The sequence below is a fragment of the Chamaea fasciata genome, unplaced genomic scaffold (assembly GCF_029207755.1).
Source record: "Chamaea fasciata isolate MVZ Bird 193981 ecotype frontalis unplaced genomic scaffold, bChaFas1.0.hap1 SCAF_11, whole genome shotgun sequence".
Classification (NCBI taxonomy): Eukaryota; Metazoa; Chordata; class Aves; order Passeriformes; family Sylviidae; genus Chamaea; species Chamaea fasciata.
Window position 1 is genome coordinate 22,191,188 of NW_027094096.1, and position 13,394 is coordinate 22,204,581.

At 48.6% G+C, this 13,394-nt stretch overlaps 1 protein-coding gene across 1 annotated transcript; it reads left to right on the forward strand.

Annotated features, from left to right (window-relative positions):
- The first annotated feature begins 9,610 nt into the window (after nt 1–9,610).
- Nucleotides 9,611–12,957, forward strand: IL12A (interleukin 12A). The gene is made up of 5 exons (XM_066193675.1): nt 9,611–9,970; nt 10,694–10,801; nt 10,918–10,959; nt 11,081–11,185; nt 12,627–12,957. Exons 1-5 carry the CDS (start codon nt 9,611–9,613, stop codon nt 12,816–12,818), a joined length of 807 nt encoding a protein of 268 aa, XP_066049772.1. The 3' UTR covers nt 12,819–12,957.
- Nucleotides 12,958–13,394: the final 437 nt, after the last annotated feature.

The following is a 13,394-nucleotide window of genomic DNA, read 5'->3' on the forward strand; positions in this document are numbered from 1 at the left end:
CTGCTGATCTGCCTCCGCTTCTTAATTTATTTTAATATTTTTTTTTTTTACTCGTGCCACTAAATATCAGGCGTTTTATTAATAATAATAATATTATTATTATTATTACGACAGAAACAAAGAGAATTGTACAGTACTTATAACATTATAAATCATGGGCGAGAAGAGAAGGGTGGCTTAACTTTATTTTTTGGTCGTTTAGAGATTTTTTTTTTTTTTTTTGGCGGGGTGGGGTGGGGGGTTGGTCGGACGATATTTTACCATTGACTACTTTTTTATTCCTCACTGTAGTTTTCAAATAAAGAACCTGTTTCTTGACGGTGCTATACAAGTCAACAAAAACAAACAAACAAACAAAACTCCATGCCTGCCTCGTAGTGACGTCGTAGCTTTCAGTAATCTGTACATTTGACTCAGCTCTCAGCGTTTTCGGGGGGAATGTTGACCACCTGAGGGTCGTTTTTTTTGGGTGTGCCATTAACACGGAGAGTTGGAAGTTTTCTGTATAAAGCTGTAAAATAAAAATTACCACCATTGTTTCCTATGACACGCCTGTTTGTTGCCAGTTTGCTGGTGGATCCTCCAGCTAATTGTGTCAATTTATCATCCCCAGAAAGAGCCTTTTTTATTATTATTATTTTTACTTTTTTTTTTTTTTTTGGCCTTGCCGACCACATGAAACTGAGAAGGAGAAAAGGGTTTTTGTGGAGTGATTTATTTGTAATTTCCTAATTCTGTTTCACGTGGGCCTCTGTAACACTGAGCCCTGAATTTGTGCTGGTTGGAAGCAGCAGACACACGCACACGCGCCCCGGGTGGGTTTTCTTATATTTTGTTGTCTGGGCTGAACTTTGAAATGAAATTTTAGAAATCAAAAGAATAATCTGTGTTTTAAAATGAGCAGCAAATTAAAAGGATTAAATAGGAAATTCCTTACTCTGCCTTTAGGAGAGGCTCAGAGCTCTCTGTAGGAGAGGGGACACTGGGACAAAATAAATTCGTCTCCATCCCTCTTTTATTGGATTTAAAGCTGGAAGCTCTTCCTAAGTCCCAGCCTGGTGCTCCCAGCAGCTTTTTTACCTTTTAATTCTCGTTTCCTCGGGGGCAAATCCATCCCAGCCAAGGCTCTGCCTGATGACTTATTCAGGGTGTTTGCAAAAAGCCTCAGCTGCAGTAAAATTTCATCCCCTGCCAGGAATGGCTTTTATTAAAGCTTTTTTTTTTTTTTTTAAATTAAATGACTTTTTTTCCCCCCCCTCCTTTCTTTCTTTGCAGAAAGGGCAGGGTTGGAAGCAGCCCTCGGAGGGGTTTGGGATGGGGGTTGGTTTCATTTAGGGAGCAGGGTGGATGGATTAGCAGCCCTCACCTGCGACCCAGGAAAAAAAAACCCAAAAACCAACCAACCCTTTTCTTCCTGATTTTGGAATCTATGCAGAAAATGCAGAGAAATGTTGGGGTGTGGGTTTCCCTGCAGCTCTTGGGTGGCTGCCTGCACAGGGGGAGAGCTGCTGGCTTGAAATTTTCCCTCTAAAGGTGAAATATTTTCCCTCGAACCCCCCCCCTCCCCCAAATTTGCAGTGTCTGACCCCACAAACCTCTCCACGGAGGAGCTGCCTCCTGCTGTATTTAAAGCAAGAAAAACCCCGAACACTGAATTTGCTCTCAGCTTTAAGGAAAAAGAAAATAAATAAATAGAGAAACAAAGCAAGAAAGCCCCTGGGTGCTCCTGGGGAATGCCAGAGCTCCCCCTGGCATCTGGAGCACCGGGATGTGGCAGCCTGGAAAGGCTGGAATTCCGTTCCCTTGCTAAGTGCCTTTGACTTGCTGGAGAGATTTTGTCATTCCACTCACCCACCGCTGTTTTTTTTTTTTTTTTTTCCCCCCTCCTGTCCTGGGGGGAATTGGGTTTTTCAAGGAAAAAAAAAATATATATATATATATAAAAAAATCTCCTGTTCTGGGTCTCCTTGGCTCTGTGTGTGTCCCGAGGGGTGCTGTGGATGATGGCAGTGCTGGAATTGATGGATTAAAGGATATTTCTAAAAGACGAGGATCTGCTGTGGTTTCTGAGCAAGATTTCGGGGTTGGGGGTTTTATTCTTGGCTCTTGGAGCCTCCTGCATCCTCCTGGGCGGGTTCTGGATTCCCAAAAAAAAGCGTCAACCACCTCCTACAGCATGCCAGGCTGGGAATTGTTTCCCAGCTGATCAAAAAGCCACAACATTCCTATTTTTCAAGTCTCGTCCTCAACCCACCCGTGCTCGAAGAGCCTGAAATGCTGCATTAAATGAGAAATAACCCCCCAAATCCTCCTCCTGCCGGAGCCGAGGTCCTGCTGAGGTGGATCCCCCACCCTCGGGAACTGGGGTGAGCTTTATGAGGTGGCTGCTTCCTGGCAGGGAAGCCCTGCGGTTTGAGTTCCCCTTTTTTGGGCTTTTCTGCCCTTTTTTTTCTTTCTTTTTTTTTGTTTTTTTTGGCTCTCCCTCTGCAGCAGCTCCTGGGTGTGCTGAGCAGCATCTCCCTGGACAGAGGCACCACCATGGAGCGGGAGCGTGGGAAAAAAAAAAAATGGGAAATTGTGGTTGTTCCATCCCTGGAAAATGTCCCAGGCCAGGGCTTGGAGCAGCCTGGGGCAGTGGAAGGTGTCCCTGCTAAGGCAGGGGTGGGATGAGATGATTTTTAACGTCCCTGCCAACCCGAACCATTCCATAATCCCGTAAAAACCACTCACCCAGCCTTTTCCTCTTCTTTTTCACCCTCCACTGATGAAATTAGGATAACGAAAGAGGCTCAGATGAGACATTTTGGGATGGGGGCACGCTCCCTCCGTGTCCCTCCTGTCCCCAGCCTGCTCCAGGACATCCCTGCTGCTTCACAGGGAAGGTGAACGGCTCCCAGATTTTCCCTCTCCGAGGAAAATCCACCCTTCAGGCCGGGGGAGGCTCCGTGGGCTGGAGCTGACGTCCCTCCCTTCCCCGCACATCCCACACCCACGGAGTTTCTCTTCCCTCTTACCATAAAGCCAAGGAAAGCCTCGTGTGCAGGGCTCTCCTCCTCCTCTGCTGCTCACACCCTGCGCGCCCGAGCGCAGGGAATCCTCCAGCGGGGAGTTTTCCAAGGAATTTGGGTTGAAAACGGCAGAAATCTGCTTTTCCCGGTCCCTTGGTGGGATCAGCCCTTCCCTCTTCCCTCAGATCCACCGTCAGCTCCTTTCCAGCTGGAAAATGCTGTTTAAAGTCTCTTGGCTGTGGAGGAGAAAAAGAAAACTAAAAACCAAAACCCAAAAAGGATGGGTGCAAAAGGGTTTATCCCGATTTTTGGGGGTTCCACAGGTTCTGAGCCATGCCAGCCCCTCCTGCTCCGCGGATTTCAGTGGCTGAGGCCAGGCTGGGATTGCTGATGGAGCCCTCAGCTCCCCAAGGGAAGCACATCTGGGGAAGAAACTCGCCTTAAATGGAGAGTGAAGCGTCCTGATCCATCTGGAAAACGGGAATTGTGGTTTTACGTGGATCTCTGGAGCTGTTCCAGGCAGCTCAGCTCGGCTCTGCTTCCAGGCAGGAGAAGGAATTTCCCCAGGTGTTCTCCCCGCGGACAAAGGGCTGCCACCCCCAGACACCGATTTGGAGAAATCCCACTGGACGCTCAGGGAATTTGGCTGGAATAAGCACTCCTGGCTCAGGGGACTGACGGCCAAAGCAAGGAGAAGAGCTGGAGAGCGGCTCTGCAGCTCCCAAACCACACGGGGAGGGATTTTTTGGGAGTGGGGAAGGCACCCCCCTCATCCTGCACCTAGGAATCCGGGCAGAGCAGGGACACAACCCCGGTGTCCATGGGCCCTGCAGGAGAACTTGGCGGCTGGCACCAGAGCCGTGCAATCCCTCCTGGGCTCTCAGGATCGGCTCAGCCCACTCGGGAATTCTTTGGCTTTCCCGCAAAACCCCAGAGCTGGATGTCACCCTGAGGCACCGAAGCCTCTGGGTGTGGCAAGAAACAAGCAAACAAAAGATGGGATTTCTCCCGGGGGTTTGGGTTCGCTGATGTTTGAGGTTTGTGTTTCATTTGTGGCTCACACCCAGCTCCAGCGCGGGGAAAGGGCACCGAGCGCTCGGCGGCTCACGGGAGTCGGAGCGAAACCCCTTCTCGTTTTCGGCGCCGCTGGCGTGAAACGATCCGGAGTTTATTCCCGCACGGGAAGCCACGAGGGCAGGAGGGTTCTCCCGGCCTCTGCCAGCTCCTCCTCAGGCAGCAGCTGCCTCTGGAAGGAGAGGGAGCCCTGGATGTCCCCCGCATGGGAAGGATATTCCTGTGCCCTCTGTGGGAGCCACGTCACCCAACCCAGACCTCCCTGGGCTCCCAGCCCGGCCTGGCCTCCAGGAATCATCCCAAAACCATGGAATGCTTCGGGTTGGAAGGGAAATCTCCCCCCCCGTTCCCACGGCAAGGGAAACCTCCCACTGTGCCAGGCTGCTCCAGCCTGGCCTTGGGCACTGCCAGGGATCCGGGGGCAGCCACCGGTGCTCTGGGAATTCCAGCCCAGCCCCTCCCCACCCTCCCAGGGAAGGATTTCTTCCCGAATTCCCACCCATCCCTGCCCTCTGGCAGTGGGGATCCATTCCCCCTGGCCAAATGTGCCTCTCTGGCTTCTCCTGGAGCTTTCCCGTTTATTGTTTTCATGGGAAGGGCTGGTCCCTTCCCCATCATTCCCACCTTCCCCACCTTTCCCACAAAACTCTGGGAGCTCTCGTCTCCTTCAGGTCAGCTCCTCACTTCACTGGGACCGCACTCATCACCACCTTCTCCTCACCAAGGCACAGCAAAACCATAAAAATAGTTTTTAACCTTTTGAGTTTTGGGCCTGCAGGGTGAATTCCTGCCAGGAGAGCGCCCGGCCTGCAGGAAATCCTGGGCACAGCATTCCTGGGAATCACTCCTGCCAAATCCATGTCCTTGGGATTGAAACTCAGGGGATCCTCTGGCACCCCAGCAGCTGTCAGGTGTCCCCAAGCTCCTCAGCTTTGTGCCAGCTCCTCTGTGCTGGCCTGGCACAGCTTCCTCGGGCTAGAATGGAGAATTACATCACTTGCCACTTGGAAAATTCTGTTACATCAAAGAAATGCTAAGAAACAAATCTCCCTGATCAGCTCCTGCTCATCCAGTATCAGATTCCTTTCTTTTCTCCACGTGCAGAGCCAGTGTGAGGTGAAAGGGCAAATCCAAACCCATCAAGGACAAGATTCCTGCTTTTCTCCCCATCCCAGCGCAGCAGCCACAGCCAGGAGGTGACAGGGATGGACGAGGGGCAGGAAAAAAAAAAAAAAAGGAGCAGAAAAAGCACCCAGAGCTGAGAAATCCTGTCAGGGGTGAAAACTGAAAGTGAGAGAGAAAGAGCGCCCTGAAAGTGCCACGAAACCACGGGCACAGCTGGCATCACCTCCTTCCTCACCCCGGGGTGTTTTCAGGGCCTGGGGGCAGGGAGGGTGAGCTCACGGGATTCCCGAAATTCCAGCGGGATGCACCTACCCCCTGCGGCTCCTGCTGGTGCTTCCTGGGGGGGTTTATGGCCATTAACTCTGTGGAGATTAAAAACAAAGCCCACAGGGTTGACAGGACCCACACGGAGGCAGAAAATCCTGGGATGGGTTGGGACCTTAAATCCCCGTTCCATGGGCCCCTAGGGAATGGGAATAATTCCGAATCTGTGGGCTGGGCTGAGAGGTTCCTTCGTGTTTATTGCACAGAATCATAAAACCACGGAATGGTTTGGGGGTTTTTTGGGTTGGGAGGGACCCCCAAGATCATCCAGTTCCACCTTCCACCATCCCAGGCTGCTCCAAGGCCCATCCAGCCTGGCCTGGGACACTTCCAGGGATGGGGAATCCTAAAGTTCTCTGGGAAGCCACAATTTCTCTGGGCTGGGACCTCCCAGGGAAGAATTCCTCCCTGATATCTGCTCCTCCCAGCTCAGTGGGAGAAATTCCCTGCCCAAAATTCACCCTGTGAGATTTTTTAGGGAATCCCAACCCTGATCCTGTGGGTCCCAGTGGATTCATCCCTCTCCCACGATGAATCCCTTACCCTGGAAAGGGGATTGAGGCTTTGGAGCCTGCAAATGACAACCTCTGGATTTGGGGATCCCAAGGCTGGGTGGTCCCAGAGCTGCCAGGAGTCCAAGAGCCAGGAACCTGCCAGCGGATCCTGGGGAAAACCTCAGGAATTCTGGTGGCGACTGGAAAAGAGCCAAGAGATGCAGGTGACTGAGCCAGGATTTGAGAGGTTCCAGCACCCCAAGGAAGCTTCAGAAACACCATTTAATCACGCCCTGATGAAATACCAGCAAAAGCAGAGGGTTGGGATTAGGGATTTCAGGGAATTCCACGAGGAATCAGAACCAGCAGCCACAAAAACACTAGGAAAGTTTCTCCTGATTCCTTTTTCCCCCTATTTGATGGAGCCATCGGTTCCCCACCCAAATCAGAAACAACTTCTGCCAGTGAAGCTCTTCTGGTGAGAAATCTGACCTTGGGTCTTCCCCCAAAAAACAATCCAGAAGCAAAAAAACTGATTCAACATTCCACAAGTTCTGCGAGTGGCACACAGGATCAAATTTCTCTTATTTATTGCATCCAGAAATCCCATTCCATGCAGTGTTTTCCCTTTTTTTTTTTTTAATGGAGCAGTGATCTCTGCCTACAGCTGACCCTCGGCCTGGGTGGGATTTAATCACCCTGAGCTTTAATTTATATTTCTCTGCAACTATTGCTTAATTAGAGACATAAAATCCTTGCTAATTACAATGCCAGGCAACAGGGCTGCCCTACAAAGGAGCAAACCCTCCCCACCGAGGATGTCACAAGTGACTCCACGACCTTCCCAAAGGGTTTGTAAGGAGGAAAATCCACCTGATTTTAAATTCCAGGAGAAACAACGTCCCACAGCTGCTAGGAAACATCCCCAAACCCTCATTTCCCTCAAAGCACAGGCTGACGTCCACGGTCCTTACCTGGAAACCACTTCACTTCCCTTGGCCCAAAATGAAGCCCCCCTCCCAAAAAAAAAAATTCTATTTCTATTTATTGGAGGGGAGAGAAGCCGAGAGAGAAACAAAAAGCCGGGACATTTCCAGGAACCTCCCGCTCTTCCAGAAGAGAGAGGCTTGAGCTGATCCCATTTCTCATCACCCAACTCTCGGGGCCTCAAAACCAAACTGAGGCCAGGCCTTGGGCTTTGGGGCTTTTCTCACCGGGTTTCTTTCTGATTTCTGTTCTCCCTTTCTTTCTCAAGCAGGATTTTTGGGTATTGATTTGGGTGAGGGCAGAGCCCGGAGCAGGGATTCCCCCCAGCTTTGACTGCATCAGATCAAATCTAATTTCATAGAGACACGGAATGATCCTTGTTTTTTTTTTTTCCTCCGGAAGATAATTCCAACAAAAGCAATTTCTGGAGGAAATGCGGGCAGTGGAATTACATTTTCTTGTGGAAAATCCTACAGCTGCTAACACTTCTGTAACTTAACAGTTTTATATATAGATAGATATTATATTTATTACCTATATTATTATATTCTTATTTATATTATCGATATTATATTAAATATACTAAATATATTTAATACATTTAGTATATTTAATATATTAATTCTGTTTACTATTTAGGGGAGGCCCTGGCACAGGGTGCCCAGAGAAGCTGTGGCTGCCCCTGGATCCCCGGAACTGTCCAAGGCCAGGCTGGATGGGGCTTGAAGGAACCTGGAATAATGGAAGGTGGAACTGGATGAGCTTTAACATCCCTTTCAACCTAAAAAAATCCACGATTTTATGACTCCGTGAAATGAACACAAAGGAACATCACAACCCACGGGTTTTTTAATTCTTCCCGCTCCATTTCAGGGATGCTTCCCCTTCCTCCGGGACTGCACTGGCCCCAAGCTGCTCAAGGAGGAATTATCCTGTTTAAACATATTCTAATGTATAAAACACATCAGTTTGCTCTAATATGATTAATAGAAATATTAATTACCAAGATTTTTTTCATTCAGGCTAAGCCTGGTCAAGCAGAAGATGAAGGAGGAGAAGATGGATTCCACTCACCAGAATTAAAATCCCGGAATCCCGGAATGGTTTGGGTTGGAATGGACCTTAAATCCCATCCCATTCCACCCCCGGCCATGGACAGGGATATCTTCCACCACCCCAGGGTGCTCCAAACCCATCCAGCCTGGCCTGGGACACTTCCAGGGATCCAGGGAAGAATTACAGCACAGATCTATAGGATACAATTAGGATATATTCCAATTTAGCAGCAAATCAAACCCAAATCCCACCCCGGTGCTGACCCTGCTGGGAAACCTCGTGTCCTGCTGGGAGCAAGGGCTGAGAAACCTGGAAAGCCAAAGTGGTGCCTTTCAGGAACACCCCTGCAGCACATCCCAAAATCTCTTTCACTTTTGGCTCCTACACGAGCTGGAAACCACAGCCCAAAGTGAAAATGACGGCGCAGAAGTGGGAAACAACAGAGAGAAATTGGATAAATGATGCACTGCTGGGGTTGGAGCAAAACGAAGTCTCAGGACACGCCACAGGCTTCTTATAGGAAACAGCGAAAATATAAAGAATCTGAAAATGCAATATAAAACTCTTGATTCATCCTGCTCCCTCCCAATTTGACAGCAAAAATCCCGGTGACTTCACGGCAGTCCCAAAGCACGGGAAAGTTTTCTGCAGCCTTTCGGTGCAGCTGAGAATGGCCACGAGGCATATTGAAATGAGGAGCCGATATCGAAATGTTTGTCGATTATTCCGAACGTTTCAGCAAAAGCAAACATGCGGAGAGGTTTCCACTGACGTTCCTTAGTGAGATTTTGTCGTTAGGGAACCAGAGGATCGTGGAATGGTTTGGGCTGGAAAATATCTCAAAGTTCATCCAGACCAAGCGTCCCCAGCGCTGCCAAGGCCACCCCTGAGCCCTGTCCCCAGGTGTCACCTCCACAGGGATTTAAATCCCCCAGGGATGGGGACTCTACCCCTGCCAACCTTTTCCATGAAGGAATTTTCCCTGATATCTACCACGAACGTCCTCTGGTGAAAGCTGAAGCTGTTCCCTCTCGTTCTGCCACTTTTTCCTTGAGAAGAAAGCGGGATGAAGAATAGACACGGAAGAAGCTGGAATGAGACGATTTACAAGGGTTGGAGCGACAGAACAGAGAGGGAACCGCTCCAGGCTGAGGGAGGAGGAGGTTTAGGCGGGATGTTGGGATGGAATTCCTGGCTGCGAGGGCTGTGGCTGCCCCTGCATCCCCGGGATAGTGGAAGGTGTCGCTGCCATTGAGAAGATCTTCAAGGTCCCTTCCAACCCAAACCATTCCACGACTTTGCCATTCCACGGAAGTTTATCCGACGCGATCCCGTTTTCCTCTCCGCGCAGAGCCCGAGGAAGGGAAGGAGCTCCAGCTGTGCCCAGCCCGCAGCAGCCCCGGCCCCAGCGAGCCCCGGGCGGGATTCCCGGCGCCGCCGCTCTCGGGATGAGCGCGGGGGGAGGCGGAGAAGCCCGGGGGGAAATCCCGCTCGGCCCGCGGCCCTATAAGAGCTGTCCCGGCTCGGACCGACGGCAGCGAGATGGAGCGGAGCGGCAGCAGCGGGAACAGCAGCGGGAGCGGCTCCAGGAACACCGGGAACGGCACCGGGAAGAACAGCGGGAATGAGAGCGGGAGCGGGCGGGCAGCGCCGCCTGGCGGGGCCGGGCGGGCATTGCTGTGCCTGGCGCTGCTGCTGCTGCTGCCCCCGGCCCGGGCACTGCCCAGCGCTGCCCGGACACTGCCCAGCGCTGCCCGGACACTGCCCAGCGCTGCCCGGACACCGCCCGGCGCTGCCCGGACACCGCCCACCCTGCCCCGCCACAGCCACCCCCTGGCCCAGTGCCTCAACCGCTCCTGGGACCTGCTGGAGGCCACCAACGCCTCCCTGCACCGCCTGAAGGTCTGCGGGGAACGGGACGGGACGGGGAGGATGCGGGGCAGCGGGGATGGGGCAGGGATGGCACCCAGGGATGGGGCAGTGGTGACACCGAACCAGGAATTGCTGGAGCAGTTTTGGTCCCTAAGGTGCCAGGGATGTCCCCAGGGTGTCAGTGGTGTCCCCAGGAGGGTGACACTCCCTGGAGCCTCCCTCCGCACCTCCCTCCCTGCTCTGTGCTCTCCTCCTGCCCTGATCAGCCTCACAGGACAGGGCTTTGCTCAGGTTTCCTCCTTTTCCCTTTTTTTTGGGGCTAAGTTTCCCTGCTATTTTTACACCCTTCATGGCAGAGAACCCCCCCCCAAAAAAAAGCCCCAGCACCAAACAGGAGCTGTTCCCCACACCGCATTCGCTGCTTTTCTAAGAGATCACTTCCATTTGAAACTCTCCTGCCATGAAGTTCTCCCCAAATTCCACATCTGACAGGAATTTAAAGCCACGGAGGCAGAACTATTCCCAAGAAAATCTAAAACAAATCCGTGCAAAACCTGGGATTATTCCCAATCTCGTTCCTGTATTTCACATTTAACCACGGTCCTCACAGAGCCTCACGCCTGGGATCCATCTAAGCACAGGCAGTTAAAATACATCAAATTATTGTGTGTATTTACAGAGAAATGCATAAAAAGATCTAAATTGCACCATGAATACGCCAAGGAGCCTTTTTTATTCCTTTTCCCCCCGCAGGAACGTGGCGTCCTGAGATTTAATTGCACCTTTGAGGAGGTGGATGTGAAGGACATCACTGAGGACCAAATGAACACCATCAGAGCCTGCACGGCTGAGGATCCAGGGGTAAAACAGACAGAAATTAGAGAGAAAAAACGCAGGTTTACCTCGTAGTTGCATGGAATGTATATAACCCACGTTCCCCATTAAATCCCAAATCTTATTTCTTCTTTAATTCGCAGCCTGGAAACTGCCCAGTCCTGGAAAGATCAACTTTTGATGAGGTAAATGGAAATATCCCCCCCAAAAAATTCCTTCTTTTTCTCCTTGTGGGTTTTAAACCAGCAGCAATTCCCACATTTCCTGACAATTCCCTATTTTTAAAACATTTTTTTTTTTTCCCAGGGAAAATGTTTGCAAGGCATCTCTGAGGATCTGAGAGCCTACAGACCACACCTGAGGAGCCTGGAGGATCCCCAGCTGCTGGTGGCTCTGGATGCTTTGATGGAGGTGAGGATTCCTGCCCCAAATTCCTCCAAAATTCAGGAAATAGGGAAGGAAAAAAATTCCATTTCTCCTCCAGCTGTTGAAATTTAACAAACCCAGTGCAGTGGATGTGGCACAGGATGGATTAAAGGTTGAGAAAGCAAATTTCAGCCTCAGTCTATCAATGCAATCGTGGAATATTTCAGAATTTACCTTATTAATGATCAATTAAATATTTCCAGTTTTACCCTCAGGCTATTCAGAGTAAAATAAATATTTCAAAATGCACCCTGTAAATGCTGCCATGAAATACTTCAGATCTCATCCTGAGTCTTTTAATGCCATCATTAAATATTGGAAAATTTACCTTATTAATGATATAATTCTTTCAAATTTTACCCTCAGTCTATTTAGGCAACCATTAAATATTTATAAATTTACCTCATTAATTAAATTATATATTTCAAGTTTTACCCTCAAGCTATTCCTGAGAAATATTTCAAAATTTGCCTCCAGTCTATTCACAATACACAAAATATTTCAATATTTACCTCATTAATGATAGCATTAATAAATACATTCATAAAGCATTAACTACTTTACCTGCGGTCTATTAATGCAATAATTAAATATTTCCAAAATTTCCCTATTCGTGATAAATATTTCAATTCTCAGTCTATTCTTGATGCCACTAAGTACTTCAAAATGTACCTTATTAATGACAAATTAAATATTTCCAATTTTTTCCTTACTCTATTAACGATAAATACCCCAATTTTCCCCTCTATTTTCTATTAATGATAAGTCAAATATCCCAAATTCTTCCCTCATTCTATTAATGATAAATATTTGCAATTCTTCCCTCACTCTGTTCACAATAAATTAAATATCTCCATTTCTTCCCTCAGTCTATTAATGATAAAATATCCTAAATTCTTCCCTCGTTCGATTGACAATAAATTAAATATCCCAGATTCTTCCTTCACTCTGTTCGTGATAAATTAAATATCCCCAATTTTTCCCTCACTCTAATAATGACAAATTAAATATCCCAAATTCTTCCTTCACTCTATTCATGCTAAATTAAATATTGCCAATTTTCCCCTTTCTATATTAATGATAAATCAAACATCCCAAATTCTTTCCTTGCTCTATTCGTGAGAAATTAAATATTGCCAGTTTTTCCCTTACTCTATTAATGATAGATTAAATATCCCATTTTTTCCCTTACTGTATTAGTGATAAATTAAATATCCCAAATTCTTCCCTCACTCTATCCACGATAAATCAAACATCCCGAATTCTTCCCCTCCACTCATCTTTACATCCCGGTCTTGCCGTTCACCCCTGAGCAGGGGCCGGGGGGGGAGAAAAATCCAAGGAAATTTTTTGTTTTGGTTGAAACCATTCCTAATAAACCATTCCTGGGCAGGCCCTGGAGAACTGCACCAGGAAGGATCCGGAGGCGGAATCGGGATCAATGGGATCATCAGTGGGATCATCAGTGGGATCACCCGTGGGATCATCAGTGGGATCACCCGTGGGCTTGGGCAGGACGCCGTTCCCGGCGCGGCTGCGGCTCTGCGGGGCCCTCCTGGCTTTCCGCATCCGCAGCGTCACCATCAGCAGGATGCTCAACTTCCTCAGCTCCCTCTGAATCCCCGGAATCCCAGCAGATCCCGGAGGGAAAACAGCGGGATTGGCACTCGGTGGAACTCCCACAACTTGTTTTTTAGGGATTTGTGCCTTTTAATCCGTGTTGAAACTCCCGGGGTTTTGGAATTTCAGCTGCATCCGAACACCAGAATGTTCCTAACTCTTGATTTATCCTGTATTTATCCTGCTGATTTCTCTGGAATTGAGAGCTAATTTATGATGATCCCTGTTCTTAGGAATCCCCTCCAACTCAGGAAATTCTATTCCATGATTTACATAGGATGATGTTCCATTCCGTTCCCTGCTTTATTTATGGTGATATTCCATTCTCTTCCCTGCTTTGTGATGGAATTCCTTGATTTGAGATTCTTTGATCTATGACAATAATCCTGGGTTTATTCATGATTATATTCCTTGATTTATTTATGATATTCCATTCTATTCCCCACTTTGTGATGATACTCTTTGCTTTATCTGAGATTCCATTCTATTTCATGATTGATGACAATACTCCTTGCTTTATTTATGATTATAGTCCCTGATTTATTTATGATGATATTCCTTCCATGTTCCATTC